The 14144-nt window shown below is 45.0% G+C and overlaps 1 protein-coding gene across 1 annotated transcript in view; it reads left to right on the top strand.

Moving 5' to 3' along the window:
- The window catches only part of TIMM44 (translocase of inner mitochondrial membrane 44), a 148807-nt gene extending 135740 nt beyond the window's left edge, over positions 1-13067 (top strand). Inside the window, exons 11-13 of the mRNA XM_069741305.1 lie at positions 2138-2227; positions 8949-9059; positions 12560-13067. Coding sequence (XP_069597406.1) covers positions 2138-2227; positions 8949-9059; positions 12560-12679 — 321 coding nt within the window. The 3' untranslated portion in view covers positions 12680-13067. The remainder of the gene's footprint in view (positions 1-2137; positions 2228-8948; positions 9060-12559) is intronic.
- The last annotated feature ends 1077 nt before the right edge of the window (positions 13068-14144 follow it).

The raw sequence follows: 14144 nt of genomic DNA, 5'->3' as shown, positions 1-14144 counted from the left end.
TTTGGACAGAGACAACATTTTTCTAATTTTGATTCTAGACATTACCACAATGAATTTTATACAAAACAATTCAGATGCAGTTGAAGTTCAGACTTTCAGCTTTCATTTGAGGGTATCCACATTAAAATTGGATGAAGGGTTTAGAGTTTCAGCTTGGTCAAAACGTTGTATGACTTAATGGTAGAATAAAGACTTTTCTACTCTTTTCACCTGGATTGGATGCAGCCCCTTCTTTCTTCAGTTCCTGCAGAATGTTAGTCTGTCCTTGATGTTTTTTCTCAGAGAGAAGTGGCTTCTTTGTTGCCCTTTTGGACACCAGTTCATCCTAGAAAAGATTTCCCCTCACTATGGCATGCAGATGCTGACACCAGCCTGTGGCCATACCTGAGCAAGATCTGCACTGGTGTTGAAGAAATCCCATAGTTGAATCCTCCTTAGGACTAGATCCTGGCACTTGCTAGACTTTCGTGGTTTCACTGAAGCCGCCTTCAAAGCAATTGAACCTATCCTTTAATTTTTTTCATGATCCAATAAATGGTTGATTTAGGTGCAATCTTCCAAGCAGCAATTGTTCTGTCTCCACATAAGGCGAATGGAGGTTTTGCTGATTGATATGAGAGTGCGAGAATTCTTACCTCCGTATACCTAGATGAGGATCAGACAAGGACCATTTCATATTCAGTGTCCGCAGGCCTGAATGTAGAACCACAGCGTTGGTACAATTCAAATCTGGGTTTATTTACAACCTGGATACAGCACAATACTTGTGGGTACAGTGCAGTGACTTTCGACAGTCGCTGGTACAGGTTGCAGTTTGCTGATGATGTTGTTGTGGTGGTTGTTATTGTGTGGTGTTGGTCAGAAATTGCTTTCACAAGCCCAGTAAATGACTGACTTTTCTCAGAGCATGATGAAAAGAAAATGGCTGCTGAAAGGAAATGACCAATGAACTGCAGTGAAGACACACCCATATGAATACTAAATTAGAATGACAGATATCATGAGTAAAGAATATTGGCCAGCAGATGGCACATAGCAATATGTCTAACAATAGCAATACACGTAACTGATGAAGCAATGCAAAACTTGCACTGTAAAATTTACAAACTGAATAGCGATTATATCTGGAGAACAGCACAGCAATGTCCTTGCCTGTAAAACCCATTTGATGCAAAGCAATGATGACTGCACGTGTTTCCTTTGATGTAACCATGGTTAACAGAAGACAATGATTTTAAGACCCCTTTTAAAGCTACTAATCTGCCCTTATAATTCAATCAACATAATCCCGAGTTATATCAGCTGCCAACTCCTCTTTAATGCTTTCTCCTGAGGTAAAAAAAAATCTCCTTTTTTGTGTCAGGTCTGAACTTCAGTGGAAATGGAGGTTTTGTGGTTCAATTAATTTTCATGGGACTTCACAGTTTTTTGCAATTCATCTGACCACTCTTCATAGCAACCTAGAGTTAATCCAAACTGCCACTTTAAAGACTGAAAAAAAGATACAAGCGCAATAGGGTCTCATCTGGTTATTAAGGTTAGAGATTTAGTTGAAAGCTGCACCCCAGTAAGGATTGTGTGACACAACCACTAGCTTAGTTGTCAGCTGCTTCAGCATCCAAAGAATTGTATATAATTGAAAGCCAGAGTAAGTGGACTTCAAGTGTGCCCTGCTAATTCACAAACGAATCATAAAACAAATTAATTTAAGGTGGTTTGTCATGTTTGTGTCAAATCTGTCTCCTTCCTCAGGACATGTAGTTATCCTGAGGAAGAAGTCTGATTTTAACCCACTTTCAACTAATTTGTTTTATGATTTCGTTCTTGACTCAGCAACTCACTTGAAGTCCACTTACTCTGGCTTCCTACTTTAAAAACACAAGCAGCAAATTTTGTTAAAAAAAACAACAAAAAATTGTCAGTCTCAATACTTTTGGTCACAACTGTATATAGTTTACATCTATTACTGTAAGAGCAAATAACAGCTGGGCGGATGGGATTGTTGAGTGTCGGATCCTTATAGATATGATATTCATGACAGCCTTAAGAAATATTCATTGAAAATAGAAGAATTACATCAATCCAGCTGCACACTGTTCTGTTACAATTAATTATACTTTTTTTTTTTTTTTTATAGACATATAGTCAGCTAGCTCACCCCATTCAGCAAGCCAAAGCAATGGGGCTTCGGTTTCATTCAAGGGTTCTGGACATTGACAATATTGATGTAAGTATATAACCTACAGTATATGCGGCATGTTACAGATCTGTGTATTAGCAGCAAAAAAATGGAGCTAAAAATAAGTTTTGCAATTGGATCTCATTAACTATATTGCACTTTTTGGGTTTTATAGGCTGTATCCCCTGCACATTCAACTTTTATGTGGTCTTAAAGGAAACCTGTCACCCCCAAAATCGAAGGTGAGCTAAGCCCACCGGCATCAGGGGCTTATCTACAGCATTCTGTAATGCTGTAAATAAGCCCCAGATGTATCCTGAAAGATGAGAAAAAGAGGTTAGATTATACTCACCCAGGGGCAGTCCCGCTGCGATGGGCATCGCAGTCCGGTCCGGGGCCTTCCATCTTTATGCAATGATGTCCTCTTCTTGTTTTCACGCTGCGGCTCCATCGCAGGCATACTTTGCCCTGTTGAGGGCAGAGCAAAATACTGCAGTGCGCAGGCGCCAGGAAAGGTCAGAGAGGCCCAGTGCCTGCGCACTGCAGTACTTTGATCTGCCCTCAACAGGGCAGACAAAGTAAGCCTGCGCCGGAGCCGCAGTGTGAAGACAAGAAGGGGACGTCATCGTGAAAAGATGGATGGCCCTGGATCGGACCGCGACGCCCATCGGACCAGAACTGAACCGGGACCGCCCGCCCAGGTGAGTTTAATCTAACCTCTTTTTCTCATCTTTCAGGGTACATCTGGGGCTTATCTTCAGCATTCCAGAATGCTGTAGATAAGCCCCTGATGCTGGTGGGCTTAGCTCACGTTCAATTTTGGGGGTGACAGGTTCCCTTTAAATTATCTGAGAGGATATGATAAAGTGTTACAAACTCTTTTGTCGGTCCTTTACACAAACTAACTGACGGATTCTCAATTAAAGGGGTTGTCCAGCCTTAGGTAACTAGTCTGCAGTCACTCTGTGACTGCAGGTTTATGAATTGTCAGGATTTTCCTGGAGCAGGTGGGCGCATGACCACAAGTATGCGATTTGCATACATGTCACGTGCCACCTAGACGTGCACGGCCTTTCTCAATGCAAGTGAATTGAGTGAGGCCTGATACGTCTAGTTGGAATCTGGCCGAGAATATGCAAATCGTATACTTGTGGTCACGCGTTCACCCACTCCTGGCACTGGAGAATCCCAACATCATGCACTTTGCACCCTGTAAGGATTCACAAGTCTACATTCTTATTGTTACTGCAGACTTGTACGCTAAGGCCGGACAACACCTATAACTCATCCTGCAGCTAGTCATAAACAAGTTAAACACCAGTTATAGAAGACAAATGGTTGCGCATTTTTAATGAAACCCCAAGGGCAATATTGATTTGTAGCCCCAAATACATGCATTTAAGGTTTTTTTTTTTGTTTTTTTTGTTAAATTTAACTTGTATTGTTTTAAACGGTAGTTCCGAAAGGAACCTCTAAGCTACAGTCCCCAGCGAAAGCCTATGGAGCTTCTCTTTTACATTTAGTTTTGTTTAACATGTAGAACAATTTCAAAATCAAGTTACCAAGAGATGTTTTATATAGTTTTCTCCTACGCCTCATTGGGGTACACAGGACCATGGGTGTTATGCTGCTGCCAATAGGAGGACGCTAAATAATACAGAAAGAATAGCTCCTCCCCTGCAGTATACAACCTCCAGCAGGCTCCAAGTGAACCAGTTCTTGCTTAGTGTCAGGCACTTGGGTCTGCTTTCAGACCCCACCGTTTTTATTTTTATTCTATTTTTCCCTTAACGGAGCGAATGGGGGCGACGGACCCTTTCTGGGTTCCGATCTCCCCCGAACCATCAACAGGCAAGAATGCGGAGCGTCCCTCCCCGTACCCTTTCCTGCACCGTTGGATGCCAGCCCTGAGCTCACTTTATGGGCGACGGTTCCTTCTCATTCTGATCTCCCCCGTCCATAGCAGGCGACCACATGGAGTAGCCCTCCATTTACCTCTCCTGGAGCCAGGTGCATAGCCGGACATGATGTTTATGGCGTCCGTGCAGCCCCCCACTGCATCACCACTGTTATAGTGGATGATGGAAGGCGGCAGAAGCTCTCCACCCCCTCCCCGACTATGGCGACGGTGGATTGAGCACCGGCCCACCGCATCTACCGTGAGTACACCTGCTGGGCCGAGGCGCTGGGGGTCCTGGTCCCTGGCATAAGGGAGGTCCGCAGATACCTTAATGCGCAACAGGCCGCAACCGCAAGCTTAAAATTTAGGCCCCGGCTTTTCCATTTTCCAGGCCTGAACATTGGCTCTGCCCACTGGCAGATACCGCCCCCCTCTCTCTATCTGGCGTTTCTTGTTCTGCGAGAAGCGCCTTCTCTTCCTGATCTCTGCGGCCATCTTTGGACACCACACAGGCTGATGCTGCAGCGCTGCTCACAGCTTCAGGGAGCGATTTCTGTGGACATTGTGGACCTCCCCCGGGGACTCAAGACACACGACCTGGGTAAGCTGCAGAAACATAGCTTAACCCTTCCCCTGCTAGTAAGCGCTCTCCTCAAGGCTACACTATGTCTCAATCAAAGGCTAACAAAAAGTCTGGGAAAACCCACACTGTGTTTTTTGCTGCTTGTACCTCTTGTAAGATATCTCTACCCCGGGGCCACAATACTGCGTTATGCTCAGCTTGTGAACCGGTGACTGCTCAGGAACCACCTGTTACTGATACCGAACCCAGTGAGCCTAGTCCCCCTGAGTGGGCTACCTCCCTTACCCGGTCTATGGCATCCCTGGCCAAAGCGTTAGACTCGTTCCGAGACCCTTCCTCTAACCAGGGGTCGTACCTTACCAAGGAGCTCTTGCTCTTCAAGGAAAAGGACTCATGCCTTGTCCCCAAACCATCACCGGGAATCGGGTCCTGAGAGTTCCATGTCTCGCTCCCCCTCCCTTGGGGCTAGTAGGGAACCTGTCTCAGACGACTATTCTGACACGTTCCTAGATCAGGAATTTCAACACGATCAGGAGACTCTCAACTCTCTCATTGAGTCAGTAAACAAGGCCCTGAAGCTAGATCAGGAACCTTTATCTAAAACGGATCATGCTGTGTCATTTAAGAGCACCAAGCGGGCTCACAGAGTGTTCGCCAATCATCCCGAGTTTAATCTCATAGGATCCGTCCAGATAAACGCTTCACAGGGCAAAAGCCCATGGAGTCAAAATATCCCTTTGCTCCTGATCTAAGAAAAGATTGGTCACAGTCTCCTCTGGTAGATCCTCCAGTGTCGCGCCTAGCTACTAAATCTATTTTATCCTCTTCAGAGGGCGCCTCGATTAAAAACCCCACCGATCGTCAGATCGACAATGTGGCTCGTTCAGCTTTTGAAGCCTCAGCAGCCGCACTCTTTCCATCTTTTGCCACTACGTGGGTGGTTAAGGCTATGACCCATTGGGCTGAGGTCTTGTCTTCGGCTGTTCTGGATACCAATCTTTCCCCCGAGGTAGCAGACCTTACTACTCAGATAGCCAGAGCTGAGGATTTTCTAGTGACCGCGTCTCTGGATGCTGCTGACTGCGCTTCTCAAGCAGCAGCAAACGCCATCACCATTCGTGGGTCCTTATGGCTCAGGGACTAGCCTGCGGATTCTGCTTCCCAAAAGTCATTGACTTCTTTACCATATCAGAGCGGTTGCCTTTTTGGAGAAAAACTCGATCAATTTATTTCCGACTCCACTGGAGGGAAGAGTAAATTTCTCCCACAACAGAGACCCTTTCGGCCCTTTCGGAACCAGCAACAGCAGGCTCTGTCCCGATTTTATTTATTTTTTTTTCGTTCCAACTCAAATTGGTCCTCTACTTCCACATCTTCCGGACACAACGTAGGGTTAGAGGTCCCCAGACCTCTTACAAAACTTCCCCTTCATGGAGAGGCAGGCGTAGGCAGTCACGATCCACGGGGTCCAGACCGGGCAGATCTCCTACACAATGACTCCCTGTGGTATCCGGGGGACACCCTCAAAGTAGGCGGCCGCCTGCTTTCCTTCAGCGACGCGTGGCTCTCGGTTGTTCATGACGAATGGGTCCGCGACCTAGTGTCCTCCGGATACAAGATAGAATTCTCCTCTCCCAACAAATTGGTTTTTCCTGTCTGTCAGTACAAAACTGCGGAACAAGTTTGTCAAGTTACGACGGTTACGAATGGAATCGCTTAGTTCTGTCATCGCCTCCGTGGAAAAAGGCGAGTTCCTGGCGTCTATAGACATCCAGGACGCGTACCTCCACATTCCAATTTTCCTCTCTCACCAGAGGTTCCTTCGCTTCACAGTTCAGGAACAACACTTCCAATTCGTTGCTTTGCCCTTCGGCCTCGACACCGCTCCCAGGTTATTCACCAAGGTCATGGCGGCCGCCGTGGCCATCCTTCACACCCGAAGCATGGTGGTGCTACCGTATCTAGACGATATCCTCATCAAAGGCCCCTCTTGCTGCGCCTGCAAGGAGGCCGTGAACATCACAATGTATTCTCTTTCTCGCCTGGGTTGGAAGATCAACTTCAAAATATCTTCCCTTGTACCGGCTCAGCGAATTTCCTTTCTAGGAATGATACTGGACTCGTCCCAGGGGTTGGTGCTTCTTCCCCTGAAAAAGATCTCAGCCTTACAGCGGGAAGCTCAGTACCTCTCTCAACCTTGCACTCACTCTCTGCGCTTCAGTATGAGAGTCCTCGGCGGGATGGTAGCAGCTATGGAGTTGGTTCGTCAAAGCCTCGACTCCGGGGAGTGGATTTTCCATCCAGAGATCTTCCACCAGATCTGCTGTCGTTGGGGAACTCCGGACGTGGATCTGATGGCCTCACGGCTAAATTCCAAAGTTCCTGACTTCATAGCTCGGTCCCACAATCCAACAGCCATTGGGGCAGATGCACTCGTACTCCCGTGGCATCATTTTCGGCTTCCGTACATATTTCCCCCGATCCCCTTACTGCTGAGAGTCATCAAGATCAGAGCAGAGGGGGTACCAGTAATCCTGATTGCGCCAAAATGGCTGCGCCGGGCGTGGTACGCGGAACTAGTTTAACTAGTCGCCGATGTTCCCTGGCAATTACTGAATTGCGCAGACCTGCTATCACAGGGCCCCATCTACCTCCAGAACTCCGAGGCCTTGTGTTTGATGGCATGGCTGTTGATTCCTGGGTTCTAACCCAGGCAGGTTTCTTTCCGGAAGTCATCTCTACCATGATCAGCGCTAGAAAGCCTACATCTATGCGTATTTATCATCGCACTTGGAAAACCTTCTTTTCCTGGTGCAACGACCGGGGACGTTTGCCTCTTGAATTTTCGATTCCTTCCATCCTCGAGTTTTTACAAACTGGTATGGACTTAGGTCTCACCCTTGGTTCTCTCAAGGGGCAGATTACAGCCCTGTCCGTTCTTTTCCAACGCAGGATTGCCAACAGATTGCAAGTAAAGACGTTCATTCAGGGAGACTCCCATAAGGTGCCTTCCTATAAGATGTCGTTGGAACCATGGGACCTTAATCTGGTTCTCGGAGTCTTGCAAGAAGCTCCTTTCGAACCTCTACAGGAGGCTTCCCTGTCCTTTCTTTCCTGGAAGGTTGCCTTCCTGGTTGCGGTCACGTCCATTAGACGAGTCTGAGCTGGCGGCTTTGTCAAGTTCCGTTCCTTTATTTTTTTCATCAGCATAAGGTGGTTTTGAGAATATCCCCGTCCTTTTTGCCAAAAGTTGTCTCATCCTTCCATCTCAATCAGGAGATTGTCTTACCGTCACTCTGTCCGGCACCAGTACATCGCATCGAGAAGGCCCTCCACACACTGAATTTAGTGAGGGCTCTCAAGAGATACGTCTCGCGGACGGCGTCCTTCCGCAGGTCAGATGCCCTGTTTGTGCTCCCGGAAGGGCCAAGGAAGGGGTTTCCCGCTTCCAAGGTGACAATAGCCAAATGGATTCGTTCAGCTATTCAGGAGTCCTACTGAGTCAGAGGTCATCCTGTCCCAGCAGGGATTAAGGCTCATTCCACTCGGTCAGTGGGTGCGTCTTGGGCCATCCGGCACCAAGCTTCGGCAGCACAAGTTTGCAAAGCTGCGACCTGGTCCAGTCTGCATACGTTTACAAAACCTTATCGTATTCATTCTCAGGCCTCGGCAGATGCGACCGTCGGCAGATGAATTTTGCAGGCGGCTGTGCCGCATCTGTAACCTGTGGGTACAAGGAGCAATTACAGTTGATCCCCACCCAGGGACTGCTTTAGGATGTCCTATGGTCATGTGTCCCCCAATGAGGCGTAGGAGGAACAGGGATTTTTGTGTACTCACTGTAAAATCTTTTACTCCAAGCCAATCATTGGGGGACACAGCACCCACCCTATTAGCCTAACTGCTTTGGTTTTCTGTGTTGGCTTGGTGTTGACATAGTTCATCCTGGTTAAATGTTAAGCTCCTACTGCTTTACCGAACTGGTTCACTTGGAGCCAGCAGGAGGGTGTATACTGCAGGGGAGGAGCTATTCTTTCTGTATTACTTAGTGTCCTCCTAGTGGCAGCAGCATAACACCCATGGTCCTGTGTCCCCCAATGATTGACTCAGAGAAAAGGATTTTACGGAGAGTACACAAAAATGCCGGTTTTCTTTTGATATTTCTTATGTAAGCTTATACAATTTCATTTTTCATTGTTATGCATATATTGACAGTAATTGAAAAACTACCATAGTGTTAATTTTTTTTTTTTTTTTTTTAATAATTCTATTCATTTTTGTCCCAGCTTGCCATGGGAAAAATGATGGAACAAGGTCCAGTACTTATCATAACCTTTCAGGCTCAGATAGTTATGGTTCTTAAAAATCAAAAAGGGGAGGTTGTCGAAGGAGATCAGGCAAGTATATACTTGGTTATATAATGGTTTTAGTTTCGTCATGTAAGTTTTGTTGAAGCTTACCTTTGTAAGCACCATACAGTTTTGCTCATAACAGCTAAATCTAATGGCCCCTACTCCCTGCTGATTCTCCTGGATCTCTCTGCAGCATTTGACACTGTGGATCATCACCTCCTCCTCACTGTGCTCTGCTCTATCCTGCTGAAAGACACTGTTCTCCTCCTACCTCTCTGACCGCTCCTTTACTGTATCTTTTGGTTGCTCCTCTTCCTCTCCCCTTTTCCTTACTCTTGGAGTTCCTCAAGGCTCCGTCCAAGGCCCCTCTTTTTCTCCTTGTCTACCGCCTCTATTGGACAAACAGTAGATTTTGTTTTCAGTACCATCTCTATACTGATGACACCCAATTATACACAGTCTCCTGACATCTATGCTGCACTACTACAAAATACTGGTGATTGTCTTTTCGCTGTCTCAAACATTATTTCCTCCCTATCTAAAACTGAATCTGTCAAACTGAACTCCTTGTGTTTCCTCCCTCTACTAAGCTACCTATGCCTGATATTGCCATTTCTGTGTGTGGTTCTACCATTACTCCCCAGCAACATGCCTGCTGTTTTGGTATCCTATTTGATTTAGATCTTTCCTTCACTCCCCACATCCGATAACTCGCTTACTTATGTCATCTGCACCTCAAAAACTTCTCTAGAATTCGACCTATTCTTACCTTTGACTCCGTAAAAACTCTTTACTGTAGCTCTTATTCATTCTCCTCTGGACAAATTGTAACTCTCTACTAGTCTGTCTTCCTCTTGCCAAACTCTCCCCTCTCCAATCTGTCCTGAATGCTGCAGCCAGGATCATATTCCTTTACAACCGCTAAACCGATGCCTCTTCCCTGTGCCAGTCATTGCACTGGTTATACCCATCCAATACAGAATTCAATATTAAGTTATCATTTATCCACAAAGCGCTCCACGATTTAGCACCACTACATCTCCTCCCTTGCCTCAGTCTACCACCTTACCCTTGCCCTCAGTTCTGCCAATGATTTAAAACTAAAATCCTTAATAATCCAAATCTCCTATTCCCATCTCCAAGACTTCTCGTGTGCTGTGCCAATTCTTTGGAATGCCCTACCCAGGACAATTTATTTTCCAATACCCACAGTTTTAAGCATTGCCAAAAACCACATTTCTATAGACTGGCCTATCGCCCCACCTCACATATCTTACTATCCTCATTTTTCCCATACAAACTTTTCTTCAAAATCATATCCCCCATTGCATCCGTTCACATCCTCCATGCACTTAATAGCCCTTTGTGTCTGTACTGTATACATACTAGCTGGTTGATGCAGTGTTATGTGCATTCCGCATTTAGTATATTATGGCTGTACCATACAATATGAGCACATTTTACAGTACAATTCACCTTTCGTGTCCCCCTTATTTCCTCATAGGCTGTAAGCTTGCTAGCAGGGCCCTCGCTCATATCTGAGTTATGTTCATTCTGTAATGTCTTTATTATCTGTAAAAGTCCCCTCTAAAATTGTAAAGTGCTGCGGAATATGATGGCTATATTAAAAATAAAAATTATTATAAGTTTGTGAAACCCAAGCCATTTTAGTAAAACATGAATGATCAGACAACAAACAAGTAGTCTTGTTAAAAAGTTTACACACCTTAAGTTGACCTTTTGCCTAGATTATCGGACAAAACAAATCCCTCTTTGGGGGTCCCCCCATTCTGTGAACATACACAGTGCTATCCAAACTGATCTTTTAGGGCCCTGTTTACACATGGCTGTTTTTATGTGTTTTGGTTTGCATTAAAATACAAACTCAGGTCAAAAAGTGAAAGGGAAAATGCATCATATGAATGAGAATTTAGAAATCTCATTAATTTTACTGAGTGTAAAATGCCGCTTTTTTTGTGCACAAAATAAGTGTGGAGAAAAATAAAAAACATATGTGAACAAGCCCTAAAAGGGAGTCTGTCGCCAGGTTTTTGCTACCCGATCTGAGAGCCGCATGCTATAGGAGGAAAGACCCTGATTCCAGCAATTTGTCACTGGAGTTTTGATAAAATCACAGTTATCATCTGCTGATCTACCAGTTCTCTGAATGCTGAGCTCTGTATAACCACGCTCACACCACTGATTGGTAGCTTTTTGTCTATGCACAGTAAACATAGAAAGGTGCCAATCAGTGGAGGGGTGGGGTTATATAGAGGTCATGAATATTGAGGACTACCTAACAGATGGTTTGTTATTCCTCTATTGAGAATAACCCTTTAAAACCAGTGTAAAGATATTCCACTTTTGTATTGATTCAGATATATTAATGTCTTGACATTGTTGATAGCTGCCATTTTTAAATCGGGCATTAAAGAGGTTAGTTTTTTCGTCTTCATTTTACAAAATGTATTGGGAATGCTGTTTTAAAAGAGTCTGTAGGCACAGAATTCATGCCAAGTACAAGCTAAGCACACAGTGCGCCTTTGGCGTGGCCAAATAGTCCAGTGAACCTTCCCACCCGCTTCTTTGATTGACAGCTCTGGCTTCAAAGAGCCAGATGGAAACCCACAGGTGGGTAGGTGTATATATATATTTGCCCCCGCCAAGGATGCCCCAAGTTTCTATACTTGATTTGAATCCGGTACCTTTTTTATTTTAGGAACGTTGCACTAAGGCCTCTTTCACACTTCCGTCTTTTCAGATCCGTTGCAATGCGTCGTTTTGTGAAAAAAACGGATCCTGCAAATGTGCCCGCAGGATCCGTTTTTTTCCCCATAGACTTGTATTAGCGACGGATGGCCACACGTCGCGTCCGTCGTGCGACGGATCTGTCGTGTTTTGGCGGACCGTCGTCTGGAAAAACCGTTCAATGTAATGTTTTTTGTCTGCGTTGGGAAAACGTGTCGCGACGGATCCTGCGGCATACGTCGTTGACTAGAATGGAAGCCTATGGACTATCGTGACACGTCGTATGATGGAATCCAGCGCTGGAATCCGTTTTTTTACACTGAGCATGCTCAGAATCAGGAATTTGTAGCCAATTGGCCAGACAGGCCCCAAATCTATATAAACCTGGCTTGGGGCGTCACCCCCAAATGTGCCAGTAAGACTCCTGCCAGCCTGAAGACAGCCAGCCAGTCAATATATTGGTTTCCCTATTTTCCAGTACCACTCACATTTGGGAGACTCCCATTTTTAGGCATGGAAAATGAATCCGTCGATGAAACGGATGGTAAAAGCAAGCAAAACTGATGCAACGGATCCAGTTTTTCGATGGAACAGTCTAGAGGATCCGTCGAAATACTGGATGCGTTGCATCTGTTTTTCACTACTTTTGACGCATCCGTCGATACGTTGCGCCAACAAAAGTAACAGAAGCCTTACAATAGCCTTAACCCTGACCTTTGGTACAGAGCAAACATTGTAAGGAAGTTTGTTTGAATTTTACATAAAATTGATGTTTTTGTCTTTTTTTTAAAATATAGGATAAAGTTTTACGAATGCTTTACGTGTGGGCTCTTTGTCGAGATCAAGATGAACTTAACCCTTATGCAGCCTGGAGGCTTTTAGATATTTCTTCATCTGCTTCTGAACAGATCCTTTGATATCACACAGGCTGCCCTGTTGGAGCAGAAACAAAGTCAGAGTTGAGTTGTATTCTGCAAAGGACACTGAAATAAAAGAACATTCTCTCCTTAAGCGAGATTACAATTTACTACCATATTGGTTAGATCCAACTGCCAGGAAATGCCTGACTTTGATCACCTTATTTAAGATTTTGTTCACGAAGAGTAAACTCCACATTTCCTGAAAAATATTTACTGATGTAATGTATAATCTATGTATGTCTCCTGAAATTTTAAATGGTGGTTTAACAGTGTATATTCTCAGTAAGTAATTTGCCTCTGTCATTTTTGTTTGACCTGTATATTGTAAAATAATACCTTCTGTTTTGCCAAATGAAAAAACTGAATCAATTTTTTTCATATTTTTTGCCACTTGTGTTTGTCTCATCATTTTCCCCAGGAGTGCACAACTCCTTAGATTGCTGGCTACTGGGGAGCAGTGCGCTCCTGCTTTATCTGCATTTGTGTGCCACTTGCTGAACGCTCATGCTGTCGGCAGAGGCCGCTTTGCCCTCTGCAGTATCTGAGTAGTGCAGTGGTGGCCATATATCTGCAGATCTTACTAGCTCTTCCTGGTGGTGCTTGTAAGCAGTGCTCTGAAGCTGGCCAGTATCACTGGAGCATAATATTAGCGAGCCAGCTTCAGAGCAGTGCTTACAAGCTGTAGTATGGTCTATTATGATAGTTTTTGCCCTCCAGCATAAACTTCCTGTAGTCATTAGAATTAGCTAGGCTCTCATTAAAATGTAATTTCTCAGCAGTACTTTAGGTCCCACTCAATGATGAGCGAACATGCTCGGATAAGGTGTTATCCGAGCATGCTCAGGTGTTAACCGAGTGTCTTTGGCGTGCTCGAAAAATATGTTCAAGACCTGGCGGCAGAATGTCTTGTGGCTGTCAGGCAATCCCTGCATGTGTTGCCGCTGTCTAACAGCTGCAAGACATTCTGTCGCAGGGTCTCCAACATATTATTCAAGCACACCGATGACACTCTGTTAGCACCCGAGCATGCTCTGATAACACTGTGTCAAAGGACATGCGCTCATCACTAGTACCTCGTTAGCAATCAAACTAAGTTAAGACATCAGGACACAAATGTAGTGAACAAATACATAGATCATAAACCACTTTGAAAATTGTTAAATGACCTCACAGCGTTAAGGGACAAGAAAAGAAAGATGAACTAGATGGGCATTTCCTGAAGGAAATACATGGTGCTTGAACAGCGCTGCCAGCTTTACAGCAGCACTTGCTTATCACACACAGGACGGGGGGGGGGGGCACTTACTTATCACACACAGGACAGGGGCACTTATCACACACAGGACGGGGGTACTTACTTATCTTACTTATATACAGACATCCCCCTATATATAGACATCCCCTTATATACAGACACCGTACATTTCCATAGCTGCCATCTTTGTAAGGTCAGTGCAGCTGC

Source organism: Ranitomeya imitator, chromosome 1, assembly GCF_032444005.1.
Source record: "Ranitomeya imitator isolate aRanImi1 chromosome 1, aRanImi1.pri, whole genome shotgun sequence".
In the NCBI taxonomy this organism is placed as follows: domain Eukaryota; kingdom Metazoa; phylum Chordata; class Amphibia; order Anura; family Dendrobatidae; genus Ranitomeya; species Ranitomeya imitator.
Note: the sequence above shows the minus strand (reverse complement) of the source record. Positions and strands in the feature narration are given on the sequence as shown.